Source organism: Salmo salar, chromosome 17, assembly GCF_965601325.2.
Source record: "Salmo salar chromosome 17, fSalSal1, whole genome shotgun sequence".
Lineage (NCBI taxonomy): Eukaryota > Metazoa > Chordata > Actinopteri > Salmoniformes > Salmonidae > Salmo > Salmo salar.
In genome coordinates this window covers 39,317,501-39,335,770 of record NC_138307.1, presented here as the reverse complement: position 1 = coordinate 39,335,770, position 18,270 = coordinate 39,317,501, and the positions used below count along the sequence as shown (strand labels likewise).

The 18,270-nt window shown below is 42.1% G+C and overlaps 1 protein-coding gene across 1 annotated transcript in view; it reads right to left on the bottom strand.

The window, feature by feature from the left end:
• Positions 1-1,143: 1,143 nt before the first annotated feature.
• The window catches only part of LOC106575017 (ephrin type-A receptor 6), a 163,223-nt gene continuing 146,096 nt past the window's right edge, over positions 1,144-18,270 (bottom strand). The window contains exons 16-19 of the mRNA XM_082963318.1: positions 17,480-17,629; positions 15,246-15,433; positions 9,002-9,151; positions 1,144-1,267 (exon numbers count right to left, since the gene is read on the bottom strand). Coding sequence (XP_082819444.1) covers positions 1,153-1,267; positions 9,002-9,151; positions 15,246-15,433; positions 17,480-17,629 — 603 coding nt within the window. The 3' untranslated portion in view covers positions 1,144-1,152. The remainder of the gene's footprint in view (positions 1,268-9,001; positions 9,152-15,245; positions 15,434-17,479; positions 17,630-18,270) is intronic.

Sequence of the window (18,270 nt, the reverse complement as noted above, 5' to 3'; positions counted from 1 at the left end):
ATCTTCCAGTTGGTCAGAATCTCCTCCACATTATCCTTTCTATTCCAGTTGGTCAGAATCTCCTCCACATTATCCTTTCTATTCCAGTTGGTCAGAATCTCCTCCACATTATCCTTTCTATTCCAGTTGGTCAGAATCTCCTCCACATTGTCCTTTCTATTCCAGTTGGTCAGAATCTCCTCCACATTGTCCTTTCTATTCCAGTTGGTCAGAATCTCCTCCGCATTGTCCTTTCTATTCCAGTTGGTCAGAATCTCCTCCACATTGTCCTTTCTATTCCAGTTGGTCAGAATCTCCTCCACATTGTCCTTTCTATTCCAGTTGGTCAGTTGATCAGAATCTCCTCCACATTATCCTTTCTATTCCAGTTGGTCAGAATCTCCTCCACATTGTCCTTTATCTTCCAGTTGGTCAGAATCTCCTCCACATTATCCTTTCTATTCCAGTTGGTCAGAATCTCCTCCACATTGTCCTTTATCTTCCAGTTGGTCAGAATCTCCTCCACATTATCCTTTCTATTCCAGTTGGTCAGAATCTCCTCCACATTGTCCTTTATCTTCCAGTTGGTCAGAATCTCCTCCACATTATCCTTTCTATTCCAGTTGGTCAGAATCTCCTCCACATTATCCTTTCTATTCCAGTTGGTCAGAATCTCCAGTGAGCTGCTGCTTGATAAATGAACAAGGAAACAAAAACATCTGAAATAAATAAGACACATTTTATCATCCCATTTTGTCAAAAGTAGTGGTCTCTAAACTGAGAGTCCCGTTTCAGTCGGTCTGCGTCCACTTGATTAGAGGAAGACCCATCAGTACACTTGTCTCGCCGTGTGCTTCATACCGCATGTGACTGTCCTAAACGCTGCACCATAAGGGAAATAGGGTGCTGTTTAGGACGTGGGCTGAAACTACTTCCATCCCCAAGTCTTCTGGATCAGGGATAGACGCCATGATAGTAGACCACGAGGTAACACAGTTCACCAGTCCGCCGAGAGAATATCTAGAAGTTCAGAAGCAAGCGTTTCTGGGTAATCGCTCTCTGTTTCAGTTTTGTTTTCTTTCCGTTTGGTGTGTCCCGAATGAACACACCCAGGCCTCTCTGTCTGTCTATAGCAGTCCTAGACGGGTTTTTTTCTTGGGGGGGGGGGTTGGTTTAGTTGTGGAATCCGTTGTGTTGGACGGTGAGGAACTGAAGACGAAGATTCTGAATGCTGCTCACCATCCTCCTCTGGTGGCCAATCAGAGACACACCGATACGCCTGATGTCACTGAGGACAAGAGATACAGACACTATATGAGTCAGGTTAACTGTTTAGAGGAGGTACAGACACTATATGAGTCAGGTTAACTGTTTAGAGGAGAATACAGACACTATATGAGTCAGGTTAACTGTTTAGAGGAGAATACAGACACGATATGAGTCAGGTTAACTGTTTAGAGGAGATACAGACACTATATGAGTCAGGTGAACTGTTTAGAGGAGATACAGACCCTATATGAGTCAGGTTAACTGTTTAGAGGAGATACAGACACTATATGAGTCAGGTTAACTGTTTAGAGGAGGTACAGACACTATATGAGTCAGGTTAACTGTTTAGAGGAGATACAGACACTATATGAGTCAGGTTAACTGTTTAGAGGAGAATACAGACACGATATGAGTCAGGTTAACTGTTTAGAGGAGATACAGACACTATATGAGTCAGGTTAACTGTTTAGAGGAGATACAGACACTATATGAGTCAGGTTAACTGTTTAGAGGAGATACAGACACTATATGAGTCAGGTTAACTGTTTAGAGGAGAATACAGACACGATATGAGTCAGGTTAACTGTTTAGAGGAGGTACAGACACGATATGAGTCAGGTTAACTGTTTAGAGGAGAATACAGACACTATATGAGTTAACTGTTTAGAGGAGATACAGACACTATATGAGTTAACTGTTTAGAAGAGATACAGACACTATATGAGTCAGGTTAACTGTTTAGAGGAGGTACAGACACGATATGAGTCAGGTTAACTGTTTAGAGGAGATACAGACACTATATGAGTAAGGTTAACTGTTTAGAGGAGGTACAGACACTATATGAGTTAACTGTTTAGAGGAGATACAGACCACTATATGAGTCAGGTTAACTGTTTATAGGAGATACAGACCACTATATGAGTCAGGTTAACTGTTTAGAGGAGGTACAGACACTATATGAGTCAGGTTAACTGTTTAGAGGAGATACAGACCACTATATGAGTCAGGTTAACTGTTTAGAGGAGATACAGACACTATATGAGTCAGGTTAACTGTTTAGAGGAGATACAGACCCTATATGAGTCAGGTTAACTGTTTAGAGGAGATACAAACACTATATGAGTCAGGTTAACTGTTTAGAGGAGGTACAGACACTATATGAGTCAGGTTAACTGTTTAGAGGAGATACAGACACTATATGAGTCAGGTTAACTGTTTAGAGGAGATACAGACACTATATGAGTTAACTGTTTAGAGGAGATACAGACCCTATATGAGTCAGGTTAACTGTTTAGAGGAGAATACAGACACTATATGAGTTAACTGTTTAGAGGAGATACAGACACTATATGAGTCAGGTTAACTGTTTAGAGGAGATACAGACACTATATGAGTCAGGTTAACTGTTTAGAGGAGGTACAGACACTATATGAGTCAGGTTAACTGTTTAGAGGAGAATACAGACACTATATGAGTCAGGTTAACTGTTTAGAGGAGAATACAGACACTATATGAGTCAGGTTAACTGTTTAGAGGAGATACAGACACTATATGAGTCAGGTTAACTGTTTAGAGGAGATACAGACCACTATATGAGTCAGGTTAACTGTTTAGAGGAGGTACAGACACTATATGAGTCAGGTTAACTGTTTAGAGGAGATACAGACACTATATGAGTCAGGTTAACTGTTTAGAGGAGATACAGACACTATATGAGTTAACTGTTTAGAGGAGGTACAGACACTATATGAGTTAACTGTTTAGAGGAGATACAGACACTATATGAGTCAGGTTAACTGTTTAGAGGAGATACAGACACTATATGAGTCAGGTTAACTGTTTAGAGGAGATACAGACACTATATGAGTCAGGTTAACTGTTTAGAGGAGAATACAGACACTATATGAGTCAGGTTAACTGTTTAGAGGAGATACAGACCCTATATGAGTCAGGTTAACTGTTTAGAGGAGATACAAACACTATATGAGTCAGGTTAACTGTTTAGAGGAGGTACAGACACTATATGAGTCAGGTTAACTGTTTAGAGGAGATACAGACACTATATGAGTCAGGTTAACTGTTTAGAGGAGATACAGACACTATATGAGTCAGGTTAACTGTTTAGAGGAGATACAGACCCTATATGAGTCAGGTTAACTGTTTAGAGGAGAATACAGACACTATATGAGTTAACTGTTTAGAGGAGATACAGACACTATATGAGTCAGGTTAACTGTTTAGAGGAGATACAGACACTATATGAGTCAGGTTAACTGTTTAGAGGAGGTACAGACACTATATGAGTCAGGTTAACTGTTTAGAGGAGAATACAGACACTATATGAGTCAGGTTAACTGTTTAGAGGAGAATACAGACACTATATGAGTCAGGTTAACTGTTTAGAGGAGATACAGACACTATATGAGTCAGGTTAACTGTTTAGAGGAGATACAGACCACTATATGAGTCAGGTTAACTGTTTAGAGGAGGTACAGACACTATATGAGTCAGGTTAACTGTTTAGAGGAGATACAGACACTATATGAGTCAGGTTAACTGTTTAGAGGAGATACAGACACTATATGAGTTAACTGTTTAGAGGAGGTACAGACACTATATGAGTTAACTGTTTAGAGGAGATACAGACACTATATGAGTCAGGTTAACTGTTTAGAGGAGATACAGACACTATATGAGTCAGGTTAACTGTTTAGAGGAGATACAGACACTATATGAGTCAGGTTAACTGTTTAGAAGGAGATACAGACACTATATGAGTTAACTGTTTAGAGGAGAATACAGACACTATATGAGTCAGCTTAACTGTTTAGAGGAGGTACAGACACTATATGAGTTAACTGTTTAGAGGAGATACAGACACTATATGAGTCAGGTGAACTGTTTAGAGGAGATACAGACACTATATGAGTCAGGTTAACTGTTTAGAGGAGAGTACAGACACTATATGAGTCAGGTTAACTGTTTAGAGGAGATACAGACACTATATGAGTTAACTGTTTAGAGGAGATACAGACACTATATGAGTTAACTGTTTAGAGGAGATACAGACACTATATGAGTCAGGTTAACTGTTTAGAGGAGGTACAGACCCTATATGAGTCAGGTTAACTGTTTAGAGGAGATACAGACACTATATGAGTCAGGTTAACTGTTTAGAGGAAGTACAGACACTATATGAGTCAGGTTAACTGTTTAGAGGAGATACAGACACTATATGAGTCAGGTTAACTGTTTAGAGGAGATACAGACCACTATATGAGTCAGGTTAACTGTTTAGAGGAGATACAGACACTATATGAGTCAGGTTAACTGTTTAGAGGAGATACAGACACTATATGAGTCAGGTTAACTGTTTAGAGGAGATACAGACACTATATGAGTCAGGTTAACTGTTTAGAGGAGATACAGACACTATATGAGTCAGGTTAACTGTTTAGAGGAGATACAGACACTATATGAGTCAGGTTAACTGTTTAGAGGAGATACAGACACTATATGAGTCAGGTTAACTGTTTAGAGGAGATACAGACACTATATGAGTCAGGTTAACTGTTTAGAGGAGGTACAGACACTATATGAGTCAGGTTAACTGTTTAGAGGAGGTACAGACACTATATGAGTCAGGTTAACTGTTTAGAGGAGATACAGACACTATATGAGTCAGGTTAACTGTTTAGAGGAGATACAGACACTATATGAGTCAGGTTAACTGTTTAGAGGAGATACAGACACTATATGAGTTAACTGTTTAGAAGAGATACAGACACTATATGAGTCAGGTTAACTGTTTAGAGGAGGTACAGACACTATATGAGTTAACTGTTTAGAGGAGATACAGACACTATATGAGTCAGGTTAACTGTTTAGAGGAGATACAGACACTATATGAGTCAGGTTAACTGTTTAGAGGAGATACAGACACTATATGAGTCAGGTTAACTGTTTAGAGGAGATACAGACACTATATGAGTCAGGTTAACTGTTTAGAGGAGATACAGACACTATATGAGTCAGGTTAACTGTTTAGAGGAGATACAGACACTATATGAGTCAGGTTAACTGTTTAGAGGAGGTACAGACACTATATGAGTCAGGTTAACTGTTTAGAGGAGATACAGACCACTATATGAGTCAGGTTAACTGTTTAGAGGAGATACAGACACTATATGAGTCAGGTTAACTGTTTAGAGGAGATACAGACACTATATGAGTTAACTGTTTAGAGGAGGTACAGACACTATATGAGTCAGGTTAACTGTTTAGAGGAGATACAGACACTATATGAGTCAGGTTAACTGTTTAGAGGAGATACAGACACTATATGAGTCAGGTTAACTGTTTAGAGGAGAATACAGACACTATATGAGTCAGGTTAACTGTTTAGAGGAGAATACAGACACTATATGAGTCAGGTTAACTGTTTAGAGGAGGTACAGACACTATATGAGTCAGGTTAACTGTTTAGAGGAGATACAGACCACTATATGAGTCAGGTTAACTGTTTAGAGGAGATACAGACACTATATGAGTCAGGTTAACTGTTTAGAGGAGATACAGACACTATATGAGTCAGGTTAACTGTTTAGAGGAGATACAGACACTATATGAGTCAGGTTAACTGTTTAGAGGAGAATACAGACCCTATATGAGTCAGGTTAACTGTTTAGAGGAGATACAGACACTATATGAGTCAGGTTAACTGTTTAGAGGAGATACAGACACTATATGAGGTTAACTGTTTAGAGGAGATACAGACACTATATGAGTCAGGTTAACTGTTTAGAGGAGATACAGACACTATATGAGTTAACTGTTTAGAGGAGATACAGACACTATATGAGTTAACTGTTTAGAGGAGATACAGACACTATATGAGTTAACTGTTTAGAGGAGATACAGACACTATATGAGTTAACTGTTTAGAGGAGAATACAGACACTATATGAGTCAGGTTAACTGTTTAGAGGAGATACAGACACTATATGAGTCAGGTTAACTGTTTAGAGGAGATACAGACACTATATGAGTCAGGTTAACTGTTTAGAGGAGGTACAGACACTATATGAGTCAGGTTAACTGTTTAGAGGAGATACAGACCACTATATGAGTCAGGTTAACTGTTTAGAGGAGATACAGACACTATATGAGTCAGGTTAACTGTTTAGAGGAGATACAGACACTATATGAGTTAACTGTTTAGAGGAGGTACAGACACTATATGAGTCAGGTTAACTGTTTAGAGGAGATACAGACACTATATGAGTCAGGTTAACTGTTTAGAGGAGATACAGACACTATATGAGTCAGGTTAACTGTTTAGAGGAGAATACAGACACTATATGAGTCAGGTTAACTGTTTAGAGGAGAATACAGACACTATATGAGTCAGGTTAACTGTTTAGAGGAGGTACAGACACTATATGAGTCAGGTTAACTGTTTAGAGGAGATACAGACACTATATGAGTCAGGTTAACTGTTTAGAGGAGATACAGACACTATATGAGTCAGGTTAACTGTTTAGAGGAGATACAGACACTATATGAGTCAGGTTAACTGTTTAGAGGAGATACAGACACTATATGAGTCAGGTTAACTGTTTAGAGGAGAATACAGACCCTATATGAGTCAGGTTAACTGTTTAGAGGAGATACAGTCACTATATGAGTCAGGTTAACTGTTTAGAGGAGATACAGACACTATATGAGTCAGGTTAACTGTTTAGAGGAGATACAGACACTATATGAGTCAGGTTAACTGTTTAGAGGAGATACAGACACTATATGAGTTAACTGTTTAGAGGAGATACAGACACTATATGAGTCAGGTTAACTGTTTAGAGGAGGTACAGACACTATATGAGTTAACTGTTTAGAGGAGATACAGACACTATATGAGTCAGGTTAACTGTTTAGAGGAGATACAGACACTATATGAGTCAGGTTAACTGTTTAGAGGAGATACAGACACTATATGAGTCAGGTTAACTGTTTAGAGGAGATACAGACACTATATGAGTTAACTGTTTAGAGGAGATACAGACACTATATGAGTCAGGTTAACTGTTTAGAGGAGAATACAGACACTATATGAGTCAGGTTAACTGTTTAGAGGAGAATACAGACACTATATGAGTTAACTGTTTAGAGGAGATACAGACACTATATGAGTCAGGTTAACTGTTTAGAGGAGATACAGACACTATATGAGTTAACTGTTTAGAGGAGGTACAGACACTATATGAGTCAGGTTAACTGTTTAGAGGAGATACAGACACTATATGAGTCAGGTTAACTGTTTAGAGGAGATACAGACACTATATGAGTCAGGTTAACTGTTTAGAGGAGAATACAGACACTATATGAGTTAACTGTTTAGAGGAGATACAGACACTATATGAGTCAGGTTAACTGTTTAGAGGAGATACAGACACTATATGAGTTAACTGTTTAGAGGAGGTACAGACACTATATGAGTCAGGTTAACTGTTTAGAGGAGATACACACACTATATGAGTCAGGTTAACTGTTTAGAGGAGATACAGACCACTATATGAGTCAGGTTAACTGTTTAGAGGAGATACACACACTATATGAGTCAGGTTAACTGTTTAGAGGAGATACAGACCACTATATGAGTCAGGTTAACTGTTTAGAGGAGATACAGACACTATATGAGTCAGGTTAACTGTTTAGAGGAGATACAGACACTATATGAGTTAACTGTTTAGAGGAGATACAGACCACTATATGAGTCAGGTTAACTGTTTAGAGGAGATACAGACCACTATATGAGTCAGGTTAACTGTTTAGAGGAGAATACAGACACTATATGAGTCAGGTTAACTGTTTAGAGGAGATACAGACACTATATGAGTCAGGTTAACTGTTTAGAGGAGATACAGACACTATATGAGTTAACTGTTTAGAGGAGATACAGACACTATATGAGTCAGGTTAACTGTTTAGAGGAGGTACAGACACTATATGAGTCAGGTTAACTGTTTAGAGGAGATACAGACACTATATGAGTCAGGTTAACTGTTTAGAGGAGGTACAGACACTATATGAGTCAGGTTAACTGTTTAGAGGAGATACAGACACTATATGAGTCAGGTTAACTGTTTAGAGGAGAATACAGACACTATATGAGTTAACTGTTTAGAGGAGATACAGACACTATATGAGTCAGGTTAACTGTTTAGAGGAGATACAGACACTATATGAGTCAGGTTAACTGTTTAGAGGAGATACAGACACTATATGAGTTAACTGTTTAGAGGAGGTACAGACACTATATGAGTCAGGTGAACTTAACTGTTGGTGAGGGGCAGGGTACAGACACTGTATGAGTGAGGGGCTGGGCAGGGTGATGTTGGCGAGGGCAGGGTGATGTTGAGTGAGGGGCTGGGCAGGGTGAACTGTTGGTGAGGGGCAGGGTGATGTTGGTGAGGGGCTGGGCAGGGTGATGTTGGTGAGGGGCAGGGTGATGTTGGTGAGGGGCAGGGTGATGTTGGTGAGGGGCTGGGCAGGGTGATGTTGTGGATGTTGGTGAGGGTCATTAGTATGTGGGGGGCTTTATATTGTAAAAAAATGTAATCAAAATAAATAAATGAGATGACCTCAGTAATACACAGTAGATTGAAGTTATATTGACTAAATAAATAATCTCTGATCAGAATATAGGGACCAGGTTGCTATTTGAGAAGCATCCGGTATCTCCTGATCTACTCACTCTATACTCATGGTGGAGACAGAGTCCAGGGTGGTGAATCCTGCTGCCAGGAACTGGTTCTTGTATTGGCTCATCTTGATGGAGTCCAGCCAATCACCGATGGAGATGAACGGAGGGTAGTCCGGCATGTCCTCCAGTGATTCTGGAAAACTGAGTCGATTACAGAGAGAAAGTAAATAGGGAGATGTGAGAGAGAGAGAGAGAGAGAGAGACTGAGCTGGTGAAGCCAAAACGCTTGTGTTACTACCTCCTAACAGGGCAGCCAACATGCTTATGTTACTAGCTGCTAACAGGGCAGCAAAAACAGCAAACAAAATACACAAATAATAATAATCAAAAACTATAAAACAAGAAATCTTGAATGGGATATGGGCCCAGTGGAGAATCTCCCTCAAACATAGTCCTTCAAGTCGCGTTTCTTCTACAAGTCAAAGGGAAGCTTGTCAACCCATTTCACCATTAAAAACAACACCCCTTAGCCCCTTAGCCCCTTAGCCCTAAAAACAACACCCCTTAGCCCCTTAGCCCCTTAGCCCTAAAAACAACACCCCTTAGCCCCTTAGCCCCTTAGCCCTAAAAACAACACCCCTTAGCCCCTTAGCCCCTTAGCACCTAAAAACAACACCGGTCCATGAAGAAGCAGTACCAGGACAATGGGTCCTGGACTGTCATACCCCATAAAATTAGATTAGGGATGATGCCAACTGTGATGACCCTCCCGGTCTGTCTGCTGTATTCTCTCTCTCTCTCTCTTTGCTCTTGTGTCCTTATTAGGATGCCGGTGGGCGGAGCTGGGAGGGTGGTCAGCTACATGGGGAAATGTCCCAGGATAAAGAGACCACTTCCACTGTCATTGTGGGGGACTCTCTCCACGCAGACACATTGTTTTTTTAGTTTTATTATTACATTATTACATTTATGCATGCATGCAAGCACTCACTTACACTACTGATTACACACACACACCATTGTTAATTACCTAGTTTACTTTATTTAATAAATATATATTTTGATACTCCTTGTCTCCACGTTGTCTCCCTTTTCTTTGCGAACTCTGAGCCGGTTCGTAACACCAACTAACTGACGCCCATTAAACCGGTCAATACATTTTTCCAAAACAGTAAAATGAAGTGAATAACAGAAAATACTATAGATGGAACAGCCATGTTTCACTAAGAGTTTTAATGGAAAGATGAAGAAAAAAAAATACCAAGATTATGGGCTAACAGTCTTAAGACTACAGTCTACTACTGAACAATCAACTCCTGTAATGAAGCAGCTAAGAAAAAAAGTCATTTTCAAACATTTTCCGAAATGCAATTAGTGAGAAAACATCGTTCTAAACAGCACATATAACGAGAGAGATTCCAGACGTGACAGAGATTAAAATCTCCATTACAAACTAATGGACCTGATAGCAACAACCAGGATGGGTTGATATGACCAGGATGGGTTGATAATATAACCAGGATGGGTTGATAATATAACCAGGATGGAATGATAATAACCAGGATGGGTTGATACTATAACCAGGATGGGTTGATAATATGACCAGGATGGGTTGATAATAACCAGGATGGGTTGATACTATAACCAGGATGGGTTGATAATATGACCAGGATGGGTTGATAATATAACCAGGATGGAATGATAATATAACCAGGATGGGTTGATAATATGACCAGGATGGGTTGATAATATGACCAGGATGGGTTGTTAATATAACCAGGATGGGTTGATAATAACCAGGATGGTTTGATACTATAACCAGGATGGGTTGATACTATGACCAGGATGGGTTGATACTATGACCAGGATGGGTTGATACTATAACCAGGATGGGTTGATACTATGACCAGGATGGGTTGATACTATGGCCAGGATGGTTTGATACTATGGCCAGGATGGGTTGATACTATAACCAGGATGGGTTGATACTATGACCAGGATGGGTTGATACTATGGCCAGGATGGGTTGATACTATGGCCAGGATGGGTTGATAATATAACCAGGATGGGTTGATAATATAACCAGGATGGGTTGATAATATAACCAGGATGGGTTGATAATAACCAGGATGGGTTGATAATATGACCAGGATGGGTTGTTAATATGACCATGATGGGTTGATAATATGACCAGGATGGGTTGTTAATATGACCAGGATGGGTTGATAATATGACCAGGATGGGTTGATAATATGACCAGGATGGGTTGATAATAACCAGGATGGGTTGATACTATAACCAGGATGGGTTGATACTATAACCAGGATGGGTTGATAATAACCAGGATGGGTTGATAATATGACCAGGATGGGTTGATAATATGACCAGGATGGGTTGATAATATGACCAGGATGGGTTGATAATATGACCAGGATGGGTTGATAATACGACCAGGATGGGTTGATAATACGACCAGGATTGAGCCTTTGGCTTCTGGACAACAAAAGAAAGTTGATATTTTTTTATCTTTATTTAACTAGGCAAGTCAGTTAAGAACAAATTCTTATTTTCAATGACGGCCTAGGAACAGTGGGTTAACTGCCTTGTTCAGGGGCAGAACGACAGATTTTTACCTTATCAGCTCGGGGATTCGAACTTACAACCTTGCGGTTACTAGTCCAACGCTCTTACCACCAGGCTACGTCGCCGCCCCACAAATGAAAACCAATAGAACTGCCACGCCCTTGGTTCTCTATGGTGTTTAGGTCAGAGCATGACTAGGGGGGTGTTCTAATCATTCTATTTCTATGTTGGTGGTTTTGTATGGTTCCCAATTAGAGGCAGCTGGTAATCGTTGCCTCTAATTGGGGATCATATTTAGGAAGCCCTTTCTCCCACCTGCATTTGTGGGCTATTGTTTTGTGTATGTGCTTGTTGCGCCAGTTAAAATCACGTTTCGTCCTTCATCACGACCGTGACGAGAACAGGAGAGAAATGCTGGTTTATACCACGAGGAAGTCTTTACATATTAACTACCGCTTATGTTTCCATGGATTGATATTGGCCAGGCTACTCTGAAGCTAGACATGCCTTATTAATTGAACTGAAGTATAAATGTTTTTTCAAGGTTTCAAACAATTATACTGCCTCAAGATCCCATTACAGCCTACGCACACGAATGGCGAATGGGAAACGCGCTTTAATTCCCAGTTGAGAAATAAAAAAATGCTGGCTCTTTTCAACTCGCGGTTGTATTTAGAAAGGTTATTTGTTGACCAATGACTGGGCTGACCAATAACTGGGCTGACCAATGACTGGGCTGACCAATGACTGGGCTGACCAATGACTGGGCTGACCAATGACTGGGCTGACCAATGACTGGGCTGACCAATGACTGAGCTGACCAATGACTGGGCTGACCAACGACTGGGCTGACCAGCGACTGGGCTGACCAGCGACTGGGCTGACCACGACTGGGCTGACCAGCGACTGGGCTGACCAACGACTGGGCTGACCAACGACTGGGCTGACCAACGACTGGGTTGACCAATGACTGAGATGACCAGAGACTGGGCTGTCCAACGACTGGGCTGACCAACGACTGGGCTGACCAACGACTGGGCTGACCAGAGACTGGGCTGACCAGAGACTGGGCTGACCAGCGACTGGGCTGACCAACGACTGGGCTGACCAGAGACTGGGCTGACCAGCGACTGGGCTGACCAGCGACTGGGCTGACCAACGACTGGGCTGACCAACGACTGGGCTGACCAACGACTGGGCTGACCAACGACTGGGCTGACCAGCGACTGGGCTGACCAACGACTGGGCTGACCAACGACTGGGCTTACCAGAGACTGGGCTGACCAGCGACTGGGCTGACCAGCGACTGGGCTGACCAGCGACTGGGCTGACCAACGACTGGGCTGACCAACGACTGGGCTGACCAGCGACTGGGCTGACCAGCGACTGGGCTGACCAATGACTGGGCTGACCAATGACTGAGCTGACCAACGACTGGGCTGACCAATGACTGAGCTGACCAATGACTGGGCTGACCAATGACTGGGCTCTAACTAGACTATGAACTGTATTCTGTTCCTCTAACTAGACTATGAACTGTATTCTGTTCCTCTAACTAGACTATGAACTGTATTCTGTTCCTCTAACTAGACTATGAACTGTATTCTGCTCCTCTAACTAGACTATGTAATGTATTCTGTTCCTGTCTGTTCCTCTAACTAGACTATGAACTGTATTCTGTTCCTCTAACTAGACTATGTACTGTATTCTGTTCCTCTAACTAGACTATGTACTGTATTCTGTTCCTCTAACTAGACTATGAACTGTATTCTGTTCCTCTAACTAGACTATGAACTGTATTCTGTTCCTGTTCTGTTCCTCTATCTAGACTATGTACTGTATTCTGTTCCTCTAACTAGACTATGAACTGTATTCTGTTCCTCTAACTAGACTATGAACTGTATTCTGTTCCTCTAACTAGACTATGAACTGTATTCTGTTCCTCTAACTAGACTATGAACTGTATTCTGTTCCTCTAACTAGACTATGTACTATATTCTGTTCCTCTATCTAGACTATGTACTGTATTCTGTTCCTCTAACTAGACTATGTACTGTATTCTGTTCCTCTAACTAGACTATGAACTGTATTCTGTTCCTGTTCTGTTCCTCTATCTAGACTATGTACTGTATTCTGTTCCTCTAACTAGACTATGTACTGTATTCTGTTCCTCTAACTAGACTATGAACTGTATTCTGTTCCTCTAACTAGACTATGTACTGTATTCTGTTCCTCTAACTAGACTATGTACTGTATTCTGTTCCTCTAACTAGACTATGAACTGTATTCTGTTCCTCTAACTAGACTATGTACTATATTCTGTTCCTCTATCTAGACTATGTACTATATTCTGTTCCTCTAACTAGACTATGTACTGTATTCTGTTCCTCTAACTAGACTATGAACTGTATTCTGTTCCTCTAACTAGACTATGTACTGTATTCTGTTCCTCTAACTAGACTATGAACTGTATTCTGTTCCTCTAACTAGACTATGTACTGTATTCTGTTCCTCTAACTAGACTATGTACTGTATTCTGTTCCTCTAACTAGACTATGAACTGTATTCTGTTCCTCTAACTAGACTATGTACTGTATTCTGTTCCTCTAACTAGACTATGAACTGTATTCTGTTCCTCTAACTAGACTATGTACTGTATTCTGTTCCTCTAACTAGACTATGAACTGTATTCTGTTCCTCTAACTAGACTATGAACTGTATTCTGTTCCTCTAACTAGACTATGAACTGTATTCTGTTCCTCTAACTAGACTATGTACTGTATTCTGTTCCTGTTCTGTTCCTCTAACTAGACTATGTACTGTATTATGTTCCTCTAACTGGACTATGTACTGTATTCTGTTCCTCTCTTCATGACACCTAACAGACATTATATTCCAGTAATTATGCAAATTAACCTATAGACCAATCAAACGTATTTCCGGCGTCTAACCGGTTAACCGTTAACATCCCTGCAGTAGATACAATTCAACAGCCCTTTAATATCCATGGAAACTGAAATGTAGATGGTTAATTGGTGGATTGGTTGAGTGGTTGAGCGGTTGAGCGGTTGATCGGTTGAGCGGTGGAGCGGTGGAGCGGTGGATCGGTGGATCGGTGGAGTGGTGGAGTGGTTGATTGGTGGATTGGTGGATTGGTGGATTGGTGGAGTGGTGGATTGGTGGATTGGTGGAGTGGTGGATTGGTGGAGTGGTGGATTGGTTGAGTGGTGGAGTGGTGGAGTGGTTGAGTGGTTGAGTGGTTGAGCGGTTGAGCGGTTGAGCGGTTGAGCGGTGGAGCGGTGGAGCGGTGGAGCGGTGGAGCGGTGGAGCGGTGGATCGGTGGAGTGGTGGATTGGTTGAGTGGTGGAGTGGTTGAGTGGTTGAGTGGTTGATTGGTTGTTCTTATCTGTGTACACGGTCCACTAGTGATAGCTGACTACTGGGTTTAAGGTTGGGGTCAAGGGTCAGGGTCAGAGGTTAGGGTCAGAGGTTTAAGGTCAGGGGTTAGGGTCAGAGGTTAGGGGAAAGGGTTAGGCTCAGCTGTCAGGATAAGAGGTTAGGGTCAAGGGTTAGGGGTTAGGGTCAGGGGTTAGGGTAAGATATTAGGGTCAAGGGTTAGGGGTAAGGTTCAGAGGTTAGGGTCAAGGGTCAGGGGTTAGGGTCAGAGGTTAGGGTCAAGGGTTAGGGTAATATGTTAGGGGTCAGGGTTTACCTGTTGTCCACCAGTGTCAGTAGACTAGTGGGGTTCCTGATGAGTTTATCCAGGAAGGAGACCACGCTGTTGAAGTGAGGTCTCTGACCTCTCTCCTTCTGCCAACAGTGGAGCATCAACTGGTGGAGAACCACAGGACAGCCCATGGGGACAGGGAGACGGTATCCCTCCTCTATAGACAGGATCACCTGTAATATAGAACCACAGGACAGCCCATGGGGACAGGGAGACGGTATCCCTCCTCTATAGACAGGATCACCTGTAATATAGAACCACAGGACAGCCCATGGGGACAGGGAGACGGTATCCCTCCTCTATAGACAGGATCACCTGTAATATAGAACCACAGGACAGCCCATGGGGACAGGGAGACGGTATCCCTCCTCTATAGACAGGATCACCTGTAATATAGAACCACAGGACAGCCCATGGGGACAGGGAGACGGTATCCCTCCTCTATAGACAGGATCACCTGTAATATAGAACCACAGGACAGCCCATGGGGACAGGGAGACGGTATCCCTCCTCTATAGACAGGATCACCTGTAATATAGAACCACAGGACAGCCCATGGGGACAGGGAGACGGTATCCCTCCTCTATAGACAGGATCACCTGTAATATAGAACCACAGGACAGCCCATGGGGACAGGGAGACGGTATCCCTCCTCTATAGACAGGATCGCCTGTAATATAGAACCACAGGACAGCCCATGGGGACAGGGAGACGGTATCCCTCCTCTATAGACAGGATCGCCTGTAATATAGAACCAAAGGACAGCCCATGGGGACAGGGAGACGGTATCCCTCCTCTATAGACAGGATCGCCTGTAATATAGAACCACAGGACAGCCCATGGGGACAGGGAGACGGTATCCCTCCTCTATAGACAGGATCGCCTGTAATATAGAACCACAGGACAGCCCATGGGGACAGGGAGACGGTATCCCTCCTCTATAGACAGGATCACCTGTAATATAGAACCACAGGACAGCCCATGGGGACAGGGAGACGGTATCCCTCCTCTATAGACAGGATCGCCTGTAATATAGAACCACAGGACAGCCCATGGGGACAGGGAGACGGTATCCCTCCTCTATAGACAGGATCGCCTGTAATATAGAACCAAAGGACAGCCCATGGGGACAGGGAGACGGTATCCCTCCTCTATAGACAGGATCACCTGTAATATAGAACCACAGGACAGCCCATGGGGACAGGGAGACGGTATCCCTCCTCTATAGACAGGATCGCCTGTAATATAGAACCACAGGACAGCCCATGGGGACAGGGAGACGGTATCCCTCCTCTATAGACAGGATCGCCTGTAATATAGAACCACAGGACAGCCCATGGGGACAGGGAGACGGTATCCCTCCTCTATAGACAGGATCACCTGTAATATAGAACCACAGGACAGCCCATGGGGACAGGGAGACTTCCACCTAGCCTATCAGAGAGCAAGATAGATCTATTATCATAACGCTAAAACCTGTTCCTCTCAGAGGGACGAGGGGTCGATTTGGGATTTGGCCAAAAACACCATAACTCCCATCCTGATTGGACAAGAGGGAATAACAGAACATTAGAACTCATATCCTGATTGGACAAGAGGGAATAACAGAACATTAGAACTCCCATCCTGATTGGACAAGAGGGAATAACAGAACATTATAACTCACATCCTGATTGGACAAGAGGGAATAACAGAACATTATAACTCACATCCTGATTGGACAAGAGGGAATAACAGAACATTATAACTAACATCCTGATTGGACAAGAGGGAATAACAGAACATAACTCACATCCTGATTGGACAAGAGGGAATAACAGAACATAACTCACATCCTGATTGGACAAGAGGGAATAACAGAACATTAGAACTCACATCCTGATTGGACAAGAGGGAATAACAGAACATTAGAACTCACATCCTGATTGGACAAGAGGGAATAACAGAACATTAGAACTCACATCCTGATTGGACAAGAGGGAATAACAGAACATTAGAACTTCCATCCTGATTGGACAAGAGGGAATAACAGAACATTAGAACTCCCATCCTGATTGGACAAGAGGGAATAACAGAACATTAGAACTCACATCCTGATTGGACAAGAGGGAATAACAGAACATTAGAACTCACATCCTGATTGGACAAGAGGGAATAACAGAACATTAGAACTCACATCCTGATTGGACAAGAGGGAATAACAGAACATTATAACTCACATCCTGATTGGACATCTCCCAGTAAGGGCTCTCCCCGTACGACATCACTTCCCACATGACGATGCCGTAGCTCCAGACGTCGGAGGCTGAAGAGAACTTCCTGTTGGTGATGGCCTCGGGAGCTGTCCAACGGATCGCGATCTTAACCCCCTGGACGGAGGACAGAAATAAAACCTGGGTCACGTCTCAAACAGCAACTATATAGTACACTTCTATTAACCAGGACCCTATGGACTGAAGTTAAACACCTATATAGTACACTTCTATTAACCAGGACCCTATGGACTGAAGTTAAACACCTATATAGTACACTTCTATTAACCAGGACCCTATGGACTGAAGTTAAACACCTATATAGTCCACTTCTATTAACCAGGACCCTATGGACTGAAGTTAAACACTTATATAGTACACTTCTATTAACCAGGACCCTATGGACTGAAGTTAAACACCTATATAGTCCACTTCTATTAACCAGGACCCTATGGACTGAAGTTAAACACTTATATAGTACACTTCTATTAACCAGGACCCTATGGACTGAAGTTAAACACCTATATAGTACACTTCTATTAACCAGGACCCTATGGACTGAAGTTAAACACCTATATAGTACACTTCTATTAACCAGGACCCTATGGACTGAAGTTAAACACCTATATAGTACACTTCTATTAACCAGGACCCTATGGACTGAAGTTAAACACCTATATAGTACACTTCTATTAACCAGGGCCCTATGGACTGAAGTTAAACACCTATATAGTACACTTCTATTAACCAGGACCCTA